This window comes from Vulpes vulpes, chromosome 7 (genome assembly GCF_048418805.1).
Source record: "Vulpes vulpes isolate BD-2025 chromosome 7, VulVul3, whole genome shotgun sequence".
Taxonomy (NCBI): Eukaryota; Metazoa; Chordata; class Mammalia; order Carnivora; family Canidae; genus Vulpes; species Vulpes vulpes.
The window spans coordinates 33,606,809-33,631,605 of record NC_132786.1 but is presented as its reverse complement, the minus strand read 5'-3'; the positions used below and the strand labels follow the sequence as shown (position 1 = coordinate 33,631,605).

General features: G+C 41.2%; 1 protein-coding gene across 9 annotated transcripts in view; it reads left to right on the top strand.

Annotated features, from left to right (window-relative positions):
- The window catches only part of UNC5D (unc-5 netrin receptor D), a 534,099-nt gene that overhangs the window by 472,242 nt on the left and 37,060 nt on the right, over window positions 1-24,797 (top strand). For all 9 annotated transcript variants that reach the window (XM_072763531.1, XM_072763538.1, XM_072763536.1 and 6 more), the window contains 3 exons: window positions 1,269-1,353; window positions 20,151-20,319; window positions 22,012-22,239. In XM_072763531.1, the coding sequence (XP_072619632.1) occupies window positions 1,269-1,353; window positions 20,151-20,319; window positions 22,012-22,239 (482 nt within the window). The remainder of the gene's footprint in view (window positions 1-1,268; window positions 1,354-20,150; window positions 20,320-22,011; window positions 22,240-24,797) is intronic.

Genomic DNA, 24,797 nt, shown 5'->3' with positions numbered 1-24,797 from the left:
CAGAATATAAATGGATACTCTTGCTGTAAAGCTGTAAGCAAGATTTAAATGTGCCTCATTCTTAGTGCTGGCGAACGATACTGATGATAACTAGCATGTTACTGAATAATGCTCATAAATGTGCATCACAAATTACTTGTTTTGCAATGAGTCTTGCATTCCTTGATTCTATAGCAGCTAACAGGCACATAGAAGGATATCAGTAAAGCCTGCCATCTCTAGATGTAAATTACCATCAGCAACCTGAAAGCTTTCTGTGCAATTACATTAGCTCTAATGAAAGGGGGAAAGGTGGGAACTACATTATTCAGAGAATAGGAGGATGTTCTGAGATTTTATTTTGCAAAGATCTTACTGTGTCTCTCTTTCATTTCTTTTCATAAACAAGAAGCTACATTAAAGAGCATCTCTGCCCTGTCTAGATTCCTCTTTCTTGGCCAAAGTGAAATATTTACTTCGCAGTAGACAAGAGGAGAGAAAGGACACTGCAGACGCAGTGTGATGTGCCTTCCTGAGCCTTCCCCCCTCGAGCTGTAGGATTTTGCTGGAGTTAGGCTGCTGATTTTTTTCTTATTTGACACCACCATAAATGTGGTTACGTTGCCTTTAACTTTCATCTTTTTTAGCTTCAGTTTGCAAATAGAGGACGAAATACCAGCTATACAACAACCTACAATGTCCCTAAGCTTATCCATGCTTTTTTTTTCCCCCTCCAGTTTTCTGGACAAAATACAGTACTCCATTGATCACCTCTTTAAACTTACTTTGAGGTGTATAATTTATAAGACAATTTCATACCAGGCCTGAGAAAAGCATTAGAGGGCTCGCCCACCATCTCGATACCTTTTCAGGAAATGACTGGAGAGAGACAAGATACTGCAATACGTTCCTAAATTTTGCAGCAGATTAACAGATACACTGATAAACTCTTATATTCTCAGATATGTTCGATAGTGCCTGGTCTCAGGACACCCAGTCTTTTAAGAGAATTAAAAAATGCCAGGAAGACCTTAAATTAAAAACCTTGAGTACACAGTCAAATAACATGCTCCTCTTTATGTCACTGTTGGGAAACAATGTTTTCTCTATTATTATCTTGGACTTTTTAAACTTTTCAAAGATCAGGATTTCATAAATTGCTGTGAGATTTGTGTGTGTGTGTGAGAGAGAGAGAGAGAGAGAGAGAGCGAGAGAGCACACATCTATAAGGTGCTCGACTGAGGGGCTTACAGATCATTGAAATAACCTCTTGACTTTTTCTGTTTTAGGCGTGAGTTTACTCATACCACATGGCGCCATCCCAGAAGAGAATTCTTGGGAGATCTACATGTCCATCAACCAAGGTGAACCCAGGTGAGAAACAGAGAAGCATGACATATTGATGACATTTTGAATATGGAATGGAGCTTCTGCAGAAATTCTGAGGTTTTTAAGATAACTTGGTGTGAAAGTGTGCAGCTAAAATCTGTGAGTTACTTGGCTACATAGAGGGGAAAAAACCAGTTGCAAAACTATTGGCTAGCATGAAAACATACAGAGCTGGCTCTGCAATTTTGGGTAACTAATCTAGGTCACTGACCTCTGGTCTGCAGACACTAAATGTAAAACTGAATCGGTAGGCAAGGCATTAGCAGGGCCCCTCCATCAATAATGACTGCTTCACAGAGTCTTCCTCTCAGAACAACACAAAACAAAACAAAACAAATCATCCCAGGAGGTGTCCTTTGGGGCTAGGCATTATGCAAATGCTGAAAATGACTGACCTATCACCTTTTCAGGTCAGCACAAGACCTGCTGCTCTAGGCTGAGAGCGGATTTCTCAGGTAATCTTCCTCAATGTGAAAGTACCATCTACGCCACAATAGTTTTCAGGTCTGACAAATTTCAGTAGCATTAAATTCAATTACATGAACAAATACAAATCTTGTTGCGGAGTCTTTTAATGAAAGTAGTTGCTTATTTTCTTAGCGCAAGTATAATATTTGTGGAAACGTTGCTTTCCTCCACACAAGATCAGCCCAGCTCCTCTTTAGAAAGCAATTTCTCTCATAAACTGGATGTATACCTCTGGCATTTTCCAACTTAACATCTTGGTTATTTTAGACTAGATTTTCTGTTGTGAGCAAAGAACGCATGAAGGAAAAACACTGAAAGGAAAAACAGCCAGAGAAACAGATGGCTTAAACAGATTCTGATAGCTGTCTCCATGAAAGGATTTGTTGGTGCCCAGTAGTTTTAACTTTCTTCTCGAGAGGAAGCTTGGAAGAGGTGGAAAAGGCTCTGCTAGCTGGCTGTTGGGTGAGGCTGTCAGAGGGCTTGCTAGTAGGCCATGCTGTGGTTGGCTCTCCTGCTATCTTCTCAGTCCTATAGAATGAGATCCCTCACCTGTGCTCCTGAAGGCACCTCCACGTGCAAATAGAGGCCACCAAGGTGCAGAAGGCAGAAGGGTTTGGAGACTTTATTCAGAACCTCGGTTAAGCAGACCTAAAAATGGAGTTTCCTAGATAAGAGTCACCTCTTTTTTTAGCTCTTTGGTGGACTTATTTGAGAATCCATACCTGTTTAAAATTTAGGTCAGGGTTCATTACATGTATGCTGATGCACATTGAGTACCAAGCAGTATCCAGTCAGCCTGCCCGAATCGTGACCTCCTGCCAACCTTCGCCCCTACGCCCTTCTTTCCTTATAATCCATCCACTGAGCCTACATACAGCTCTTTCCCCTCAAACCCAGTATCTTCCACCTCACTATGTGAGAAACAACTCAGGGCTGGTTTCCATCTTCAAAGGCACGCAATTTACAATTCACCTCAAGTGCCATCTCTTACAAGAAGCTACATCTGAGGAGGTCAGAGCTAGGATGTGCCAAAAAGCATTAAACATACAGCACTTATGTGGGAAATGTCACTTGAGATGCCCTGCAATTATAAGATAAGAAGGAGAAATATATGAAAAACATGCCAGAGCCCCCAGACCTCAAAAGATAGGTTTGGCCTGATGTGGTCACCTCATGGGCCACCACTAGCTCTGTAAGTTCTGTGCTAACCAGTTCGGTTTATCCATCTGTATCTAAGAAGTGAGTTTATTACTGCTGTCCAAAACGGTGGACAGATACAGGAACGGTTCATCCAAGACTTCAGATCTGTGAGGTGTGCATTTTCCTGTCTATTAAATGGAGAACAAAGTACCATTGTCAGAAGCACACATGCCTTTTCATGTTGCTCAAACCTTCCTACGTGTTCCTGGCTCTTAAGAAAATGACCAGTCCCCGGGCTCCTGTTCATTTAGCTCCCTTGACAACCTCACTCCCTTTCAAGAAGCTCCAAACTATTTATCAAAACACTAAAAATAGCACATGCCTTTCTGCTGCTACTTTTCTTAAGCTTGGTGAATTTTTTCTATCCCTAACAGGAGGCTGCTTAGATCTAAAATCTTCAGCTTTTAATCCTGTGGTTAATCAGAAGTCCACAAACATGGCGCTACTTAGTGTCACCTTTCCTTTGTAATGTCACTTAAAAACCATTTTCATTTTATGCTGTCCTTCTGTCATTCTGAACTTGTGCTCAGAGTATGGCCTCTTTTTCTCACCGTCCATAGACCTAAACATCACCGCTCTCTTTAACCTCTGACTCTCCCTCACTTCCACACACAGAATTACAGGCAGATCTTCCAAACAGCCTCTTTATGCTATATTTAAAGTCCATCCCATTTTCCTATTGATGGTACCTTTCTGTTGCTTTTTTCTGAGTTACATCCCTGGGATAGAAGGGTGATGATTTAGTGGAACTGTCACTAAAATCATTGATCCAAATTCACTACCAGATTCCCAGAGATAGGGCTGTGTGGAATGAATCACACACTTAAAATAACTCTCTGTATTCAAATAGGCTCCGATGGTTATATTTTGAAACTTGGGTAGGTTTTAAGTGAGGGTGTTCATTGTATGAACCGAATGCACCTGTCCCTCTCAGGAGGTCCTAGTTCTATTGCTGGGAAGCCTCCGGGAGGAGGCTCTGTACTTTCCATTAAATGGAATGATGTCATTCTTCAATGTCCCTGCTCTGTCTACACGTTCAGGCTTGAATGATCATTTTAATGAATCTTTTCCAGCCTCCTGCAGTGATCTGGACCTTTGGTTACTCATAAGACTTCAGAAATTATCTCTGTTGACTTTTTGTGTGTACATACATATTAAATGGTTTGCTGGACGAGGACTTTGCGTTCTTGAAAAAGTAATAATTACCTCTGCTTCCATGTAACTTGCAAAGTGCTCTCACATGCATTTGACTCATTTAAGTCTTCAGTCATGTCAAAAGAAGAGGATTTTGTAGCAAATTTAGAGATAAGAAAAAAAAAAAAAAAACCAAACTAAGCAAATGAAGGTTTTAAGAAGCCAAGCTGCTTTCCAAGGGCGTGTTACTTTACTGGCAGAGCTGGGATTTGACTTCAGGTTATCTGACCACAATTCTAGCGCTCACAGACTAAAGGATATCATCTCTCCCTAATGTCAGAGACTTTATGGAAACAGCTTTCTGACTTTCAGCTCCGACTCTTGGCCCCTGTAAAGAGGCATCCTCTGGAATCACTGTCTGAGCACTGACAATTAAACAAGACAGAAAGTCAGGAAGGTTAAACTTTCCTTAGAAGTACATCAGGTAAATTGCTGTTGTTACATCATAGAACTGAGAGCACAGAGGCTGGAAACAGGTCCCACTAAATTGCTGGATCTTAGCGGACAGAATGTTAGGAAACTTCTGAGGTCAGTGGCTAGGAGTGTGAGCTCCACTCTCAGAGGCCTTGGGTTCAGATCTAAGCTTCACTGCTGTTATCCATGTAACCTTAGGGAGGTTCATAAAACTATAACTCAGATGTGCCCTTCTCTGAAAAATAATAGATATCCACCTTATAGGGGTATGGTGGGGTTGCGTGGCTCACAGTGATGCAAAAATCTAAAAGATGATAAAATAGGTGTTCTCTCCTTATTGCTACACTTAATGTTTGGCAAAGCATTCTACCTACAGTATATCCTTTAATCTTCATGTTGAGCCTGTATGGTAAACAGAATATGATTATCTTAATTTTTATAGATTTGAAAATGAACACCAAGAAAAGCTGGTAAGCTTGACTTAGATTATAGCAAGACTAGGCACCAAACCAAGCGTGTCTGACTTACAATGTATTATGATGTTACATCATAATCCCTACCTTAAGGTGCAATTAGGTATGTTACCTATGAGTCCAGTAAAGCACGCTTGGTGAGAGAGAAATGGAGGGGGTGGGGGTCAGATTTGGGAAGGCCGTGATGACTTTGCAACTCAATGTAGAACAACCTGCAGTAGGGGATCTTATGGAATACCCATGGAAAAATACAAAATGGCCCTTAATCTAGTCTAAGTATAGACTTATAGATGGGGTATGGAGAGGGTGGCTTCCAGGAGCCATCATTTGACCTGAGTCTAAGGCATCAGTAGACTTTGGCCAGGCAAAGAAGGCATAAGGGCAGTACCTCAATTTCCAGCTCCAGGGTACGTTTTCCGTTATCTATGTAACATAAGAAGGGCAGGGGGAGTGGCTAAATCCAGATATCTTTCCCTACTTTAAGTCATTATCTTAAGCAGCTTTCTTCCAACTGTACCCTAGGCCAGGGCACAGATCAGACAAAGAGTTAGGTTTCATGCATTGCCCACTCATGGATTAGAGGAACTTTAGTGACATCACAAGAACGGGAACTAGAAGAGCCTCACAGAAAGGCAAAGGCATGAAATTTGGGCTGCCAGAAGTATATGCTGATAGAAGCCCTAGGGCTCCTCCTAGATCTGGGGTATTTAATCAGCTAGCTCAATACTAAACATGGCCTCCTTTCCCATCAGCCCCTTCAGAGGGCAGGAAAGCAGCACTGTTCATTCTCTAAAAGCCCCCTTTTTACCCAAATTTCAATTTGAACGAATCTGGGGTTGTTGTTGCATCTCTACAGAAGCTTTCAGGGAAAATTTTTTCTCATCCTCTCTGACCAGGTTTTGATAATTTGTTTTATAAAATGCAGGTATTTCAACAAGAGAATTAAAGTCTCATTTCAGAGACTCCTCCCACATGTAGTAAAATAAGAAAATGATGTGGATGCAGCACAGCCTTCTCTCTGCTCCTCCCCCAGCTCCTGCACCCCTCCCACCCCATAGTTGGAGAGTAGAGAACTGGACCAGAAAATTATTATATGGAGCTTTCTTCCAAGAAGCAATAAAATGAAACCAAAGGCAAACACTCATTTCTTTTTCCAATTACACTGTCATGTGGATATCCCTGACCAAATGCTTAAACTGGAATAGGAAATATAAGTAATCTTACTGAAGAATTTACAAAAGGACACATATTTTGGAATTTGGGCTCAGCACAGATAGTGTGTTTCAACCACTTTTTCTCTTCTGTTTGTTTGTTTGTTTTGCTGTTGAATGGTATGACCCACTGGGTACTTCTAGAGGTGACGATCAGGGAAGTAGACATGGTAGTGTTATGAAACATTACCTGTTTTTAGGGTGCCTTGATGGAGCAACAGTTTTAATGGCAAAGCATGAGGTAAGACCATATACGAGACTAGGAAGATGCAAAAAGTCACCTTGGGAAATGAAGAGAGTTTCTTTCCTGGTAATGGCTCACAGTTAAACATGGCGGTGGAGGCTGCTCCTGTGGAATGACGTAGCTTTGCCACCAAGGTAGCAAGAACAACAAGCATGCACACACACATACGTCCTCATGTATCATACCTAGCAGAAGATACAAACACCAAGAAACACCTTTAGGCTCATTTTGACCTCATTTCTACAAGAGTAAGAAAACCTGGGTAGGTATGCCCATGCTTGTAAAAATGAAATTTTAATGAATGAATCTGTAGTAGACTAGTCTTTATATTAAAGTGGACGTTTGAGGCCATTCTAAAACTCCTTGTCACAGTAAAATAGGAAACCACACACACTCTCCTGGGGTCTCCCAGAGCTCTGATTTCTCACAAGGTAAAGAACCCTGGCCACTGGGCTACTGCAGTTAGTGTGGAGGTCCCCAAAACAAGAGCACCTGCCTTTGGCTCTCCCCTGTCTGACACCAGGTGACTGACTGGTCAGGACATTGCCACCAGGGATAAAATCTGATTAAAAGCTTCTAGGTTGATTTGTATCTCTGTTGGGCTTCTCCAGGTTGGGGTACCTACCCACTATGCTCTGTCTCAAGCCATCGCCCAGCTCAGACCAAAAACACTGCACCTTCTCGCTGCAAAAAAATGTTGTAGACTTCTGGAAATGTTTTCACAATTAGTATTAGAGCTCAATGTAGTCCATGACTATCAAGTCCCAAATGCATCCAGTACTGTGGAGCAGGATAAAATGCAATCCCTTCTGTAAGTTTATTTCTGGTCAAGGTGATGGTTGGAGAACAGAGTTACATATATGTTGCAGAATGTTTGGGAGTACAGTGGATTTCTTCTGTGTTCTGAAAATTGACAAAGCTCAGAGCTGATTTATAAAAAAAAGAGAGAAGTGCCCCCACATTCTAAGCCAAAGGCAAATTTTCCCACCTCCCTGTAGAACTTTCCAAGAAGCATCATTTCATCAACATGGACAGTACTGCTCCTCAACACACTTACACACCCTGCCTTCTCCCTCCCTATTGATAAAAGAAAGGGACTAGGAGAGAGGAGTACAGGTATAAAAACTTGGCTGCCCCTGCTCTCTCCAAAGTCAAAGAGAGTAGCCCCAAGAGAATTACTCATAAAGTCTGTGGGAGAATTGGACACTGATGTTTGATTTTCTCATGGTTTGTACATTTGTTGACTTGTTCCATGCTGCTAAAGCCAAGAAGAGAGGGGAAAAGAGAGGGGAAAAAGAATAAAGACAACTTCTGTTATTCCCAGGTCCCCATCCTCCCAAGGGGTTGGGCAGATGGATCTGAGTCGGAAGGGAGTGGAGGTGAAAATGAAAACAGGATTGCCAGGGGCCAGTGCAATGTGAGGCAAAGAAGTCAAGGAACAAGGTCAGGATGGTGCCAGATGGGGACCAGTTGGTGGAAGTAACAGACCAGCAAGAAACTACAGAGGCTCCATGGGCAACTGCTTCAATCCCATCACCAGCACCCTCTGTCAGGGAGGATTTTTGGAGCACCTGCCTATCTGTACCAATTCCAGTAAGGGTTATCTTAAGACACTTAAGTCATCCAAGAAAATATTACCACCTTGTTGCAGGTGGTTATATAAGGAAATGGTGTGTTTTTATATCCCTGCTCTCCACCATAGTGCCATAGGGATACACTTGTGGATGAGGGAATACAGGAGGGAGCAGACTCCTCCAGACCAAGCATCAAGAGCCCTGTGTATGTGCGAGTGCATGAGTATGTGGATACGTGTGTCTGTGTTCCTGGTATTGGGGAGCGGGGGTGGAATTTTGAATCAGATGTAAGATTAAATTTCTAAAATAGTTTTTAGGTCTTATATGTTTTATAAATAAACTATTTTAACAGTTATAGAATCAAAATGAGAAGTCTTCGAGGGACCCTGTTACCCATGGGCAGTTCCACTAAGCACAAGTGTTAGCAATTATAACCGACCCTTGAACAGCACAGGTTTGAACTGTGCACATCCACTTATATGCTGATTTTTTTTCAATAGAGTGCTTTAAATGTATTTTCTCTTATGAATTTCTTAACATGTTCTCTTCTCTAGCTTTATCATAAGAATACAGTATATAATACATGTAACATACAAATACGTATTAATCAACTGTAAATGTTTTTGGTAAGGCTTCCAGTCAACAGTAAGCTGTTAAGTTTTGGGAGAGTCAAAAATTATACTCATTTTCAACCGTGTGGGAGTGGCCCCCCAACCCCCATATTATTCAAGGGTCAACTTGTACTAGGAAAACTAGAGCCACCTAATACCATAATAGATGAAGTCCCCAAAGTAAACCCAGTTACTCAAATCACCGAGGATATTGCAGCATGATACATGTGGTGACAAAGACACACAAATGTTAACCAGGGGCAAAGGGACAGACCCTGTCTAAAGGCTCAGTCAGGGAAGGTTTCCAAGAGGAAGTAACAATTGACTTAAAAATAGAAAGTGAGGAAAAGGCTTTCCAGTCAAAGAATAGAATGTGCAAAGGCACGGTGGCATAAATAGCTTCATATATTTTGGAACTAAGCAAATCTGAACAAAATATGAAAGGAGGAGTGATAAGGACTAGACTATGTAGAGGGAGGGTTATTTGCTGCCTAGGGGAAACTGACATTTACCTGGTAGATAGGGTTGGGGAAAGATAAGCTTCAGGAGACCTGGTCATATTTACATTTTCAGTATATTATCTTCTACTTTATCTCCACGACCACTTTCCAGTTGAAGTCTTCCTTATACCAGCACCTTCTTTGTGAACACAGTGAAGATATGTCTCATTTTACCTAGCACAGTTATTAATAGTGTCCTTCTTCATCCTCAAAAGTATCTGAGTTTGGATAATAAATTACAGTCATCCTACATTTGAATGTCTTTGTCTTTGGTTGTGCACAAGAGATTGGGAGTGGGGGAGGTGTTAATGTGAGAGATGAAGGAGTCAAAGATACTTCTCAGAATTCTGCTTTGGGAACTGATGATTAACTAGTTAAGAGAGATTTGCCAGCTGAAGGTCACCTGAGAGTTTGTGATAATGGTTGCTCCAGGAGCCACTTTGGATTTCTTTCCAGGGAATAAACACAGCCCATTGAATTACAGGAAAGGGAGTAGAAAGGAAAGTGATTAAAGAATAAATCAATACAATGCAAAAGTAATATTTGTAACCAAGACAAAAGACAACTGCTGAATCGAAATCCCATGTTGAGCTTTTGGCTAGAGTGTGTGGCAGTAGCACACTTTCAGCAAAACATCACGATATTGGGCACAGACCATGCCCGCCTGCTGTGTGCAGGGCACAGTCTTCTGCCTACCTTTGTTTTCTTTGCCTCTCTAGTTGGGTAAGGATCTGTAAGTCCTAGAGTTCACTGAAGTGAACTGATAACATACATAACTTGTCAATCAAGTAGTGTAGACACAGTCATTGGCATCCCAAGAGTTAAAGAATGATCAGAAATGAGATGATGGGGGATCTTGAGAACACAGATTCAAAAGGCCTGAGTTCCAACTCTCTCGTGCCACCTATACCTGAATGGCTGTGAGCAAGTTATTTTCTCTGGGCATCAACTTTACCATCTAGAAATAGTGCATGGTGAGGACAAAATGATGTCACATATGAGAATTCTGGTGAAAAGTATAAAGTACCATACAAATACTATATTTTGATATTATTTTCTTTCATCTGGCCTTATTTTTTTTAATTATGTAGATAAGTTCTCTAGAGTCCGTGGAATTTGCTTTAGCTCTGTCCCAAAGATGCTGGGTTCCTTTTTGACCGCTACTACATCCCTAGACTCACAGGAAAGATTAATTCAATGATAGCAAATGTTTTAATTGTTCACTCTAAAATCAGAGCCTTGTGAAGATATGAAGAACTCTTGGCATCAGTTCCACTGAGTCTACTTTGATCTCTCATCACACTGGAGCCTCTGATTTATATTCTAAAGGTATACTATGTGGAGTCCAAACAGTGGACTCCAGTGGGCTGGTGTTCAGAGAAGGAGATCAGTGAGCCGGGCAGGTGGCTTATGCCACCTTGAACAAGCTTTGTCGGGCTCTCTTTACTAGATAGTGATGGATAAAGGTGAACAGATTATTTCTGTCACCAGTTCTGTTCAGTGTTCAGCCATAGATTAGAATCCTGCTTGTTGCTTTAAGTGAGGTTTTCAAAATTTTTATTGGAAGAATCAGAATGGCAAATATCTATCCTTTGGAGAGGCTTTGGCATTAATGAGCTCTGTAACAGGCAGAGGGAACTGCTAAGGAGGAAAGGTGCTTTCAAAGGAACAAACAAAGGGACTCTTTCCACTAGTGCAAGGGGAGCAAATTGCTGCCATTTGGGAAACACATTAATTCTTTCAGGCTACCACTGCCATGCAGTGTGATAAAAGGGGCAATTAATCAAATGGTATCTTAATGGCTTAGAAGGGTTAATGCACCTTTAGCTGAAGACTGTGCTCTTTACTGCAGTGAAATCACACTGGCTCCTTCACAAAGTCATTTAGGTTAGAACAGAACGTCATTACCCCCAAAATGAGAGGAAGGGGGAGAAGAAGAAAGGAAGAGGGAAAAGAAAAGGTGGGGGGGGTGCTGGAGAACTCTTACACTGTCGTTGTATGATCTGCTTTTTCTTTTTGGAAAGAATTTCCCCGTACCACGCTCTTCCCCGTTCCTTCCACCCCACGCCCCCTTGGTCCACAAACAAATACGTATAAATAAAAATTGCTGTCATTTTCATCAGAGTATGTTTGAAGCCCCTGTGAGCTGACAATATGAAGTGATTAGATCAGTCCAGAGGAGTCTTTAATTAAAGATGCCATTGACAAGATAACAATGGTTTGTGAATGTTGTTAATAGGTCCAAATGGAAGGTGCTCCTTAATTCAATAAGAAGAAAGTCATCAGTTCATGAGTTTGATTGCACATTGTAAAGGATCACCACATACTGTAATTATTTTTATTTGTATGTGCCATCTCTTTTATTGCCCACGCTGGAAGTAGAAATAACCTGTCCTATTAAGATATTTAATATATATCATCCTTTCCACTTCACTTAGTTATAGCCTAATAAAAATACCGGGAGAACACACTAGCCCACACTGAGGCTGGTCTCCACGCTAAGACAATCCACACCACTCTTTAAAAAACCTAGATGACTAACCTTCTAACTCCTTTGGTTATCATCTTTAAGGCAAAGGAAAAGTCACTTTTCAGGACTCTGTAAAGTCACATGCAGATACGAAGCTTCAATCTGGAAATGAGAAGTGGCATGCCCAAAGGTCAACCGACACCTCTGTTCAGTTGTGTAGTGTCTTGGAGACAACAGATCAGGAGGATCAGGAGGCAGAAGCAGAGGGATCTCTAGGTTCTAACTTTAAAGTGAACAAGCCATAAAAAGTCAGGTAGCAGACAGAGGAATGCTCCCCCGCATGGCCAAAGATGTCCACATTCTGATCCCTAGAACCTGCGAATGTTATCCCACATGATGAAAGGCACTTTACAGGTGGAATTAAGGTTAAGGACCTTAAGAAGGAGAAATTACCCTGGATTATGCAGGTGGGCTCATGGAAGGGTCCTTGTTAGAGGAAGGCAGGAGTATCAGAGTCAGATACAAAGATGTAAAGATGCTCTGCTAGCAGCAAGTAGAAGAGGGGCCTCCAGCCAAGGAATGTGAGTAGCTTCCTGAAGCTGGAAGAGGCAAGGAAATGGATTCTTCTCTAGCCCCTCACAAAGGAACATGGCCCCTCTGACACCTTCATTTTAGTTCAGTGAGACTTCTGACCTATAGTACTGTATAATGTTTGTGTTGTTTTAAGCCACTAAGTCTATGATACAGTAAAAATGGGAAACTACCCCAAGCTTCTGTTGCAAATAACTGACCTCAGTGCCCTGCCATCCTAAGACTCAGTCCCTTGAGTACACTCTTTTAACTCTCATGCCAGTGTCTTACCTTAGAAATGCTAGGTTTGGGGAATATGTCCCCAGGAACTTCTGTTCTGTCTCCTGCCCCGACACATACCTTTCAACCACCACTGCTAACAGGACTGGAGAGTCTAGTCCCTGCTCTGTCACAAGCAAGGTAGGACTTTGGCCATGTCACTCTACCCCATGCCATACCCCATGTTTCGTCATTTCAACAATGATGGTATTGTGGGCTGATAATCCCTTGTCCTTTCCTAGACTAAAAGAAAACAATTTAGGAACAAGACTCAGGTTTGCTCCAGAAGACTCTGTTTTTCCCATTCAAAATGTGAATCCATAGACAAATTGGTAGATATAAAACCCATGGTAGCCGTGTGCTGCAGAGACCCACACACTCCCCTTCCCTGTCTTTCACCCTAAGGCATCTCAATGAGCTGCTATCCCGCTCCTCCTAGTAAACAAGCTGAACACAAACCCGACACTGCATGAAAGATGAGGCTTAAATTGTGTCTAGGAATTGGTGGCTTACACATGATTTGTGATTCCTTTAGTATATTAATTGGTAAACACCTAGGCATGTGTGTGTAAACTCAAGCCGTTTAACGTATGCAAACGGTTTAATCTCTCTATGGGATTGCTCACATTTCAGCAAACTCAGATATGCACTCCAGGAGGAATGTAATTCCCCTTCCACCCCAGCCCCCTTCATGCCATCTCCCTGCCTGCGATCATATTTCAGATAATACCAAGTGGGTGACCCAGATCTTTAAACCTTTGCATCGTAGAGCATATGCTTCTATCCTCAGTGAATTGTGCTTGTTGCTTGTTGTAATCCACTGTTCTCACTGCTCCTTTCCCCACCCCAGCTAATGTAGTATAATGGCTTGATGAGCTGTAGCATTATTTCCAGTTACTACTAATCAACCCTCCCAACCTGACATCCTTGCTTATTAATTCACAAGCTGCTTAGATGTAGGACAGTACCTGAGTGGTTGTATTTTCCACCACAGCAGCATTATCCGAGGCCTTATGACTGAGCATTTAACCTTGACCACCTCCAACCTCCATTTCAGAAGCCTACCCTCTCTTATTGGACAGACAACCAAGCCCCTGTTTTTCAAGAATTGCACAATCTTTTCTCAAAAGTTAGTGCCAGAGCTATCTTACAGGTAAGGAACACAAAAAATATGGAAAATCCCAGAAATACAGAATCAAAATCTTAACTGGCGGTGTCTACAAGTATCATTTTGAGTCAACCGCCCAAAGAATTCTGAACCACTCTTAGTTTCAGGCCTGCATAATACTGAAAGAGGAGTCTCCTGTGATAAAGAGAAGATTTTGCTTAACTTCTCTCTTTGTCCTCTGTTCTACTCCTCACCCCCTTTTCTCCTTTTCCAAAAGACTTTTCTTAAATCATACATGGCAGTTATGGAATGAAAGTCCTCTGGAGACGTGCTAATGGTGTTGGGGTTGACTGATGAGCCACACTTGGCTTTTGGGGGCTCATCTCCACAGGAGATTCTATGATATTGTTTTCCTGGGGCTTGTCTGAACGATCTGGTCAGAGCTGGAGAATGAGACAGGTATCAGACTCAAAACAACAGGAATAATAAACCCTCAAACCTTGATTTTCATCCACAGCAATGTTTAGAATTCAGGGCAATATAGGAGGTTTTTAATGAAAAGAGAAAAAGAGAATAATAATAGTTAAAACTATGTATCTTCCTGGGCAGGAAACTGTAGGAGGCTGGAGCTACCTTGTTTTCTGAGCTCCAGTCTTAAGACGAAGTACAGCTTCCATCTATCTGCCTTTTATGTCTATTCCATTAAAATATGATTTAATTATGTATCGACCCGGGGTCTGGCATAGTAAAACTATCATTACTCTCCTGCCTGCATTCCTGAGTGATACTCTGGGTAAAGGTGATCAAACCTACATTAATCTATAATATAGACCAGGAGGAGTAAAGGCGGGAGTGTAATTACCGAGCGCAGCATGGCAGACAACAACAACAAGGAAAATCTCATCTCGAAATATGGAGCCGGTGGTTTTGCTTGAAGAGAGTGACACGTTACCAGTCCATAAGTAGGTCATGAAATATTGAGAACAAAGGCAAAACTGCACAGATCCACCTCCAGACCTGCAGTGGTTAGCAGTTGCCATGTGGTAGCGGACCTTGTTTGGCGTGACCTTCTTTCTGTTGCCATTGGTGTGCACGTGGGTGCTGCAGAATGGCAGTTCCCACGTGGCTGGTGTGGCCAGGCTTGGACCACTGGCTGCAGCACCTGTCATCCTCCAGCACACATTTTATGCAATGGTCAGTGACCCCTCTTGTTTCATTATGACAAGTCTGGAAAATTTTCCCTGGGCCTCTGTCTTCATTCATTCATTCATTCAGTCAGTCAGTCAAAATAATTATTTTTGACACAACTTCAAACTTAAGGATGGGGTGCCCGAGTGACTCAGTCGTTAAGCATCCGACTCTTGATTTTGGCTCAGGTCAAGAGATGGAATCCCGCTTTAGGCTCCATGCTTAGCGCAGAGTCTGTTTGAGATTCTTTCTCTCTGTGTCTGTTCCTCCCCACACTTGCACTCTGATAAAATAAATAAGATCTTAGAAAAAAAAAAATTAGGGAAAAGTTGCAAGAATAATATTACTTCCAGCCAACCCACAGGTATATTCACAAGTGTTAACATTTTACTTTGCCGTATTCCGTCCTCTTCTTTGTCAATTTGTGTACGTGTGTACATATTCACACAAAGCACAGATCGACATACATACACATATGCCTATTCACGTAACTATTATGAACAAGCTGTCCTTTTGTCCCTAGATACTTCAGTATCTATATCCTGAAAGGAATTCTGTTATGTAACCACAGCACAATTCTCAAATCAGGAAATTAGCATTGATACACTTCTATTATCTACTCCACAAACTTTATTCATATCGTGCCTGTTATCCAGATAACGTCCTTTAGAGCAAATGAAAATCCAAGTCCATTCATTACATTCTATTGCCACGTGTCTTCAGTCCTATATTATGAAGCATTTCCTAAGTGTCTCTATTTTATGACACTGACCATTTTTAAGAGTGTGGATCAGTTCTTTTGCACAGTGCCCTTCAGTGTGGGCTTGTCTGATAGTTTCCTGGGATTAGATTCAGGTTGTGTATTATTGATTGGAATATGGTTGGTTGCCAAATGATTTTCCCATTTATTAGTTGGCTTCCTGTTGCATAGGAGAGTTTTCCCTTCTCATTATTCATTCACATATATCCATATATCTCAAGAGTTATGTTATTCAATGGGTTATAATCCCATACTACCATTATTTACTTTGATACTCAAAATGTTCCAGTTTTTTACCAGTAAGAACAACCTCAAGTTAACTCTTCTGTCCTTCTCAAGAAATATTTCTGAGTGCTTACAACTGGCATCTAGTAGACATTACAAATACAATGATGAACACGAAAAAAAAAAATCCCTAGCCTCATAGAGCTTACATTCTCACTTGTGGGAGACTAAAATAAATCTATAAATGGTATTAGTGTACTAGAGGGCAGTTAGATGTAGTGGAGGAAAAAAAAAGCAAAGATGAGTGTCGGTGTTGGGAATGGTCCGGGAATGCCTCACTAGTAGCGTCATTTGAGCAAAGACCAGAGTGGCATGAGAGCTCATCATTTCCTGGAGGAAACCTTCCAGTCAGTGAGGAATACTCCAGAGCAGCACAATAGTTGGGATTCATAGAGGTGGCAGCACATTGGGTTTCACTGATTGCTGAGTTGAGAATAGATCGTGGGAGGTAAGGAAGGATTGCTGAGATACCTTATATTTCTTAACAGTACCCATTTCCAAGGCCATGAAATGTTTGTTAAAGCCTACCTTGCTATAATGACAATTTACTGAATCCGTTAGCAATCTCAAAAAGCACAGTTCCTATGAAAATAGAGCTCATCAAAAGGCAGGAAAGGTGAGTATTCAGAATTGGAGAAATAGAACCTCCACCCACTGAGCACATATTAGGTGTTCTTAATGTTTGTTTTGTTTTAATTCTCACAACAATCTTAGAGTAGGCGTTATTTTGCATGTTAGGAAAGGGAAGCCCAGAAAGGCCTGGGCTTTCCTTTCTGCCAAACCAAGATTTTCATGACAGAAAAAGTCAGATAAGGAATGTGGTATCGAGGGCAATGCTGTGAAGAGTACAGTGAGGACACAGTAGGACATTAGGATGTTCTTTCACCCACTTCTTGTGGTTTCTGCAACTCTCCTTCTCATGTCTTCCCTTTCTGGTACTAAACAAAGTAGCAACATGAGTCCTTCTATTTTATGGGATTACTAGGCACAATGCTCTTGTGACTGTGATGAGCACCCTCTCCCTCCATGGATAGTCTGTGGCTGGGGACATCAACACTGCAAAGCTGGCAGAGTTTTCCCCAGAACCCTCAGCTGCACTGTGTAAGCTGAAATTTGAATTCATGACCCAGTTACCATATAGTTGCCCAACAAACCACCTGGCTACACTGAACTGCCTCTTAAACTATCAATCTTTTTAGATCCATAAGTGTTCATAAATATGCACAGCGGATGGATTGGATGGATGGATGGATGGATGGACAGATAGATCAAACACAAGGGAAATGTAGCAAAACTTGAAGACACCCCAGACTTCTTCATCTACACTAGACCATATAATGCCTGGAGGTGGTGCCTACAATGGCCCTAATATTGCTGTGTTACTACTTCACAGTTATCATTAGCTCACAGAAATTTTAGAAAAATATTTTGCCTTTTTCTTTTTTCTCCTAGCAGGAATGCAAATACTTCCTTGTCATATGGATTATGGGAGAACTGAAATGTCATTCATACTATCCTTATGATATTTTTGCCCAGGCCCAATAAAAGGCTTCTCTCCTCAGACCTCTGTCCTCACATGTCCTAAGTCTGTATCCATGACTATACTTGGACTGATTTTCTCCCTATCTTTACTTGGGATGTCACAAGAGCCAGCAGCTTGACCAGAAATCTGCTAGTGGTTACAGAGAAGGAAAGTACGTCTGGTCACAGAGACCAGGGGCCTACATACAAGTCAGAAATTTAGGGTGTATTTTGTAGCTCAGTGCTTTGATGGACTTCTCTGTGACCTTATGCTGTTAACACCTGCCTCCACAGGTGTGTGAAGATCTTTAATATTTGCAAATCTCCTTGATTGCTATAGCTAGAAGATGGCAGAGAAGAACAAATTACTATTCATCATGGGGAAAAAAAAGTAGAGAGATTTAAGTTATGTTCCTTCACCAGAGACCTATACCCACAGACACTGTTTTCACAGTAGGAGGATTAGATATAAATCTTGATTTACTTCCTTTGTACTTGTGGAAATGCCCAGTGCCTGCTTAAGGCAAAGCTCCCTTTCCCCACTCTGCCTGAGACTGGGCTGCTCTGCCTCTGCTTCCTAATGCTATTTGTTATTACGGAAAGGAGCCTTGCTATTCACAAGTGTGAGAGTTCATCTAATTAGCTGATTTCAGCTCATTTGGCATTAAATAATTCCCCAAATTCCCATATGTTTGAACAATATGTTCAACAAGGGGGATGATTCTCTGAAAGCAATTAAATAGTTCTTTTAGGAGAGCTTGTCATCGGTCACTCAAAAGCATCCCTGCTATTCCTATCTGTGATGAATGCAAGCAGCAATTACACAGAGAGTGTGTCACCTTCCTAACGGCCCCTGGCAGGCATCCACACGCAGGCTGCCACCTCGTGCTGCCTGTAGCTCATACTGGAATGTTACATCACCCCCATCCCCCAACCTCAAGTATATCATTCTAGGCTGTTCAGTGAGCATTTGTTATTGCTAATACACTACTTTGCAACCCATGCCCCCTTGCTTGCCCGCTCTGCTTAACAATAAAAGCAGACAGATTTTCAGTTCCCTGAACCCTGGTTTTATGGGAAGAATTGTCAGCTTTGGACTGCGGTGGCTTCTGTGGAAGACTGAATTTTGTGACTCCGTCTTCAGGCCTTTCTGAAGGGGGAGGATACTGTATTCACTTTCAGGTCTGTTTTAGATACAGTAGATAGAAGATGTTCCTGCCCACCTATGTGTCTGGACTTTTATTTATGATTTTATTTATTTACTTATGAGAGACTGGCAGAGACATAGCAGAGGGAGAAGCAGGATCCCAGTGGGGAGCCCAGTGCAGGACTCCATTCCAGGACCCTGGGATCACGACCTGAGCCAAAGGCAGACTCTCAACCACTAAGCCACCCAGGTGCTTCTGTGTCTGGACTTTTAATGTAATGGCAAATTATGAATAGTAGCTCCAGGATGACCATTCCCAACTTCAGAGAGAACAAGCAATGTCAACAAAAGCAACTCAGAAACTGATAACATGTGAAACACACCCATAGAAAAACTCTGTTTATATAATACCGTGGAAAAAGGTATCCTTTGGTGCTAAATTTCATCTTTATCTTGCTCAAGGGCTGGCTTTTGCAATGAGGGATGACATTTAAATGCCCTTCCTAGGTCAAGTAAGAGGAAAGTTCTATATAATGATACCAATCTCAACAGCTCTCCTGTAGCATTGTTCATCTGAGAGTCCTACATTGCTTTATGGACTATATTCTGTATCACTGTATTTCTTACAAGTGAAAATACACCCCCCCCCTCCTAAATCAGATAGCTTGTTCAAAAATCCAGAAACAGCTGGGGAAGAATGAGCAGACTTCTGGGTTCTTCTCATTGCCCGTTGTCATATAAACCAGTCCACCTTACCATTTGGGGACAGAGATTAAAACCAAAGGAGAAGAAAATGAAAGAAATATTCAGTGATATCCTTTCCCTTTAGTTAAATTTCACTGTATCTGTTTCATGACTCTGTATTTCCATTGTGAATAATTCACAATACAGAAAAACCTGAACACTAGGTTTGGGTGAATGACTTTAAATTTAGAACTAAAATAGGAAAGGGTTGAAAGATATATATTTATGTATGTTATTCTACACATTTATAACTGTCTACTTATGCTATTGCTATATAACTCATGTATTTGTACATTGGCAGAAAACAAATGTTTTCAAAACCAGAAGTGACATACTCAATCTGGGTATGTCTAAAGTGTGCTTTGTTATGAAATAATTTGTTTTATCACTTACTAGCACTAAAAATGTTCCTAGAAGGTGTTGTTGGGAGAAAAGAATCTGATGGGAAGATTACCAGATCAGTTGTTCCTACAAAGCTCTCGGCTTTGGTCATTGGTAATGTTATCAGCAAGAGTAAGGATTTAGCAGCTGGTGTGTAACACACCAGCCAGGTCTTTGCTCTCTGCTGTTCTCTATATTTCTGAAGACATACCTGTCATTTTGTTTGTTGAAACCTAGATTTGAAATCTAAGCTAAACTCAGTCCGAGTGCTTGAGCAGTTCCGGATAAATGGCTGTTGCCCAGACCAGCCCTGAGCAGGTGTGGTGCCGTCCAGGAGGGAATCCTGGGAAACTGTTTTCCTCAGCCAGTCTATGACTATATTCTTATTTAAACATGCCCCCATCTTTACGCGCTTCTTGTATCCTTTTCCAACTGTAAAGCCTCCAGTCAGATGGATCCGAGGTGCTCCTGAGTCCTGAAGTCACCTGTGGCCCCCCAGACATGATTGTCACCACTCCCTTTGCATTGACCATACCACACTGTGCGGACGTCAGTTCTGAGCACTGGAACATCCATTTAAAGAAGAGGACACAGCAGGGCAAGTGGGAGGTGAGACCCTATTCTTCCTTTTAAGAAAAAATAAGATTTGGCTCCCAGCTGTGGGATAGATTTAACCTTACCCTCTCTTAACACGAGTCTGCTGGAAAATCTGGAAGCATTTCCTTGTTTTTTCAGAGGGCTTGTGGCATGTGTATTACAGCATCCTCAATGTACTAGCTAGTTAAGTCTTTTTCCATGATGATGGGAAAGCAAGAGAGGATCCAGAGCTTTTCTGTTTGGTTTTAGAATCCAGTTGTAACTACCCACACAGACATGTACCCTTATGTGGCCATCCTCGGTACATAAACCCTTTATTCCTGTCCTTCCCAGACCACGACCCTACCTGAATTGACTTTCCCTCTGGCCTCTGTGGAGACTGGGAGGAGGCTCAGGGCACACAGGCTGTGTTCATGAACGAAACTTCTCTGTCATTTTGCCATCATAGGGATTATAACATGTTCAAATGCTCAGCAACCCAGTGGTTGCTAAGTATATTTTGGTGAACTAACAAATGCATTGAGAATCATTGAGTGACTATTGCCCTGTGTATAGAAGTACATATGAAAGCAATTCATTCCAAGGAGAAAACAGAAGAGAGACAAGACAAGAAAATGAGGAAGCTTCAGAGGAGGGTAACAACAAGGCAGACAGACACAGCAATGATTGCCCTGGAATTACTATTTTAAGTGAAACCTCTGATTTATCTGTCTGATAGAAATCCCTTTGATGTCTGTCTGAAGTCACTTTGCATGAAAGCAGTTGAATTATCTTGCTGGAACAGAATGACCTGTTCCAGCTAGCCCTGGGATCTTCCCTCCCAGGAAGTGCTTCAAGCAAAAGTAGTAAAAGGAAAATCTTGTTTCTTTAGGAGAAGGAATTTCCAGTTGCTACAATGGATTACATTCACCCTGCCGGGCTATCTCTACAACTAGCCTGTACTCTTTGTTGAAAATGCGTTCTGCTATTTCTTCAGCCCTATTTCTTCAGTCCTATTTCTTCAGTACAACCAGGGGCACATTTTCTAGGCATGAAGTTCCATGGGTTTCATAAAGGGGCCACATTTTGCTCTCTGTTCCATTATGGTTTGCTTTGCCTTGATTTTTACCATTTTAGTTTAGTTTAGTTTTTTTTTTTTTTTTTTTTTTCCTTCGAGCACCTCCTCACAAGCTTTGCATCCAGGTGGTGTTAGATTTATGCTCTACCCAACCAGTCACACAAACCAAAGTTCTTATCAGGGAGGGTGAAATATTCTAGTACATGTTATCAAAACCCTTCGTGTAATGGTCCCTCATGAATGAATTTGGTGGAAAGAGGATAAAATATTTGAAAGAAAATAAATATTACCTTAAGGATATGGAAAGAGATTTTCAAAAACAGACCTTTTTCAAGACTGAGTTTACTGGCTAGGTGTTAATATTTAAGATTTTTCTTAAAATCAGCACTGAACAAATTAACTGAAAAATAGGAGAACTTTGGAAATGAGATTTGTTGTAACTTTATAGAATTCCAACACATGGAATAGAACTATTTATTAAGTTCCTGATGTAAACAGTTACTTTGCTAGAAAAAGATTATTTGACACCAAGAAAGGGAGTGCAATAAGAATTTTCTGAAAAAAAATTGTGTATGTCCATGCAAAGTCATTGTCAAGTCACATCTCATTTCCAAGCTGAGAGAATCTAACATACCTTTTCCCAACAGGAAGTGATGTCAGTGGAGGATGAATCCACATCCTGTTACTGCCTTTTGGATCCTTTTGCATGTCATGTGCTCCTAGACAGCTTTGGGACATATGCCCTCACTGGAGAGCCAATCACAGACTGTGCCGTGAAGCAACTCAAGGTGGCTGTTTTTGGCTGCATGTCCTGTAACTCTCTGGATTACAACTTGAGAGTCTACTGTGTGGACAATACCCCTTGGGCATTTCAGGTCAGCTTTTTCTCTAGAATTCTTCTTTTGGGGTCATGAACGCATGGGATTTCCTAGAGATCAGTATCCATAGAGAATTCTGTAGCTGAGGGTCTGCAAAATGAAGCCACACCATTGGCTTGCCAGGAATACCTGTCCTGAAACAAGAGCTGTGTTATCATATGTCCAACAATGTGCTGAGTTCCAAGGATGTGAGGTACTTGGTGCTCAGGAACAGAGAAGAGTTACATAACCACATATTGTGAACATGGTGTGCTAAATTATAAACTGACTTAGAAGTGTGTCAGAATTCAGAAAAGCAGAGAGCCGATTGCAATAGAGAAATTGGAGAATAATTTCCAAGAGCCCTTTGTGACCCTTCATGGATGGATGTCATTCAGGAGCAAAAGAGAAAGGGCTACCATGTCAGGAAAGGAGAATGGCATGAGCCACAGGAACAGCAAGAGTTATTCAGTGTGCAGAAGGCAGTGAGAAAATTGCATGAACCAAATGAAGGTTGTAGTTAGGGTACAACAATTGGAAATCACACCCGGCAGCAGGCAAGCATATTATATCCTGGGTACATAGTCAATTAATAATTAGGGCTACTAGGGCAGAGATAGTTCAAGGTTCCTTTCCATTTTTGGCATTTTTAATCACGTAAGACTCATTTTAAATTAGCTACTCACAAAGAGTTCGAGTTTATTAATAGCAGCAAAGATAATGCAGAAATGCCTGTGTAAGCTTTGCCCGTATATAAATAGCCTAGCTCTCCTGACACACCTCATCCCAGATCCCTGCTATTCCAGTCCTGGATCATTAAGTCCATTATGCAGAGCATTTCCTCAGTAACTAGCTTTTAAGACACTGAGCTGGAAAACTCATGTTTACCAATAAAAGAGATACAATGACCTGAATCCTGAACATAAGCCAGCAAAGATGATACAGTGCCAACCTATGTTCTTGAACCTTCCCTGACTCTCTCTTAAGTAGCACAAATCATTTTGAAAGGCACACTTAATATATGACTGCTCATAAAAGGGCCTTTTTGCAGAGGGCCACCATTTTGTAAAAACTTCAACGTGAGTAGTTAAATGTCATCCTAAGATTGCTATTTGATCATCTTAATCTACTTTCACTGCCCCAATAACATTTTTTTCCAAAATAAAATACATAACAGACATTCAGCAACCAAAAATGAAGAATCACTTGAGGTCATTACTACCACTGAATGCGTCATGACTCAAGTTGGACGCTTAGTAACTTAGCCACATTTTGAAGGCTGAGTAAGCTGGAGTAAACACAGGGGGGACCTTGGAGGATTTCCAGCCTCCTGGCTCATATGGGTAACCCACTGCCGACCATTGTGCCTATGAGGATCTGTTTATCACAAGTGCCTTGGAAGTCGGCCCTCATAACCAGTTTGATCTCACTTTGAATAATGCTGAAGTATATTATATACCAGTGAGTTTGACATTTGCCTAAAGAAAAAACTAAGTGACTTTCAGATAATCTATTTTCATTCCTGTTGATTGCTAGCAGATTCTATAACAGCTCGACTGTTCACAGATGAATATGAATTGCAGTGGAAGTCATGAAAATGAGGCCCTAAACACAGCTTTTCAAACCACTCTCCTTTCCTATGGGTAATATCCTTTCTTCATCAGTGCTAGGGAAAATGGTATTCTCCCTCTAAATTGAATCCAAATATCTTTATTTCATCATTTAGAGATACTTCTTAAAACACTTTAATTTTGCATCAGAGAAATGTTTTCCAGTAGAAATACTTTTGACCTCATTTGTCATAATCTATTTACCTCCAGTGATTCTTTCTCTCTCCTATTACATCGAATGGAGCTTATTTTAAAGTTGGGTTTGGTTGTACTTGTTTTTGACAGGATGTATGTGACAGCTGTCATGAGCAGCAAAGGCCATTCTTCCCCCTGGGATGGTGAGAGATCGTCAACCCTGGTTGAATAACTTTACTGGCCCACAGAAAGATTAAAACATAACTTGTAGGTTTTCAGAACACAACCATGCAGTCCACGGTCTTAGTCTCGGGATTTTGTTTCTGAAAGAATCCAGCATTCTGGATTGTTCCCTCGAAAAGTGAACAGGTTCAGGGCCTTCTGCCCAGGTTCCTTTAAACCACCTTAACATCCCACATCATCTGTGTCATATTTTTCACAGCTTTGTATGTGGTATTTAATTAGAGGGGAAAAATTATATAGTTACTAATCTATTAAAACTCTTCCACTTTAAGAAAGCCTTAGCAACAATTCACTTTTTGAACCTCTAGCAGACTTCACACATTAATATTAGCTCCCCCAACTTGTGTGGTATGAGCTGAAAATATTGTATACCATGATGACTCATGTTCTGTAACTCTGATAGAACCCTAACTTCCTAATCAAAAGTAATGTGTCATTCTTCCAGAAGCATTTCTGCCAAAATTGCCTTTTCTGGAATTTGCCTCCATTATCACTTTGATAAAAATGTTTGTTATGATTTGGAAACAGATACAAGCTTGGTTACAATAGTTGCTGTGTTTATTGTAGGGCATCTTTCATGTCTCAGAG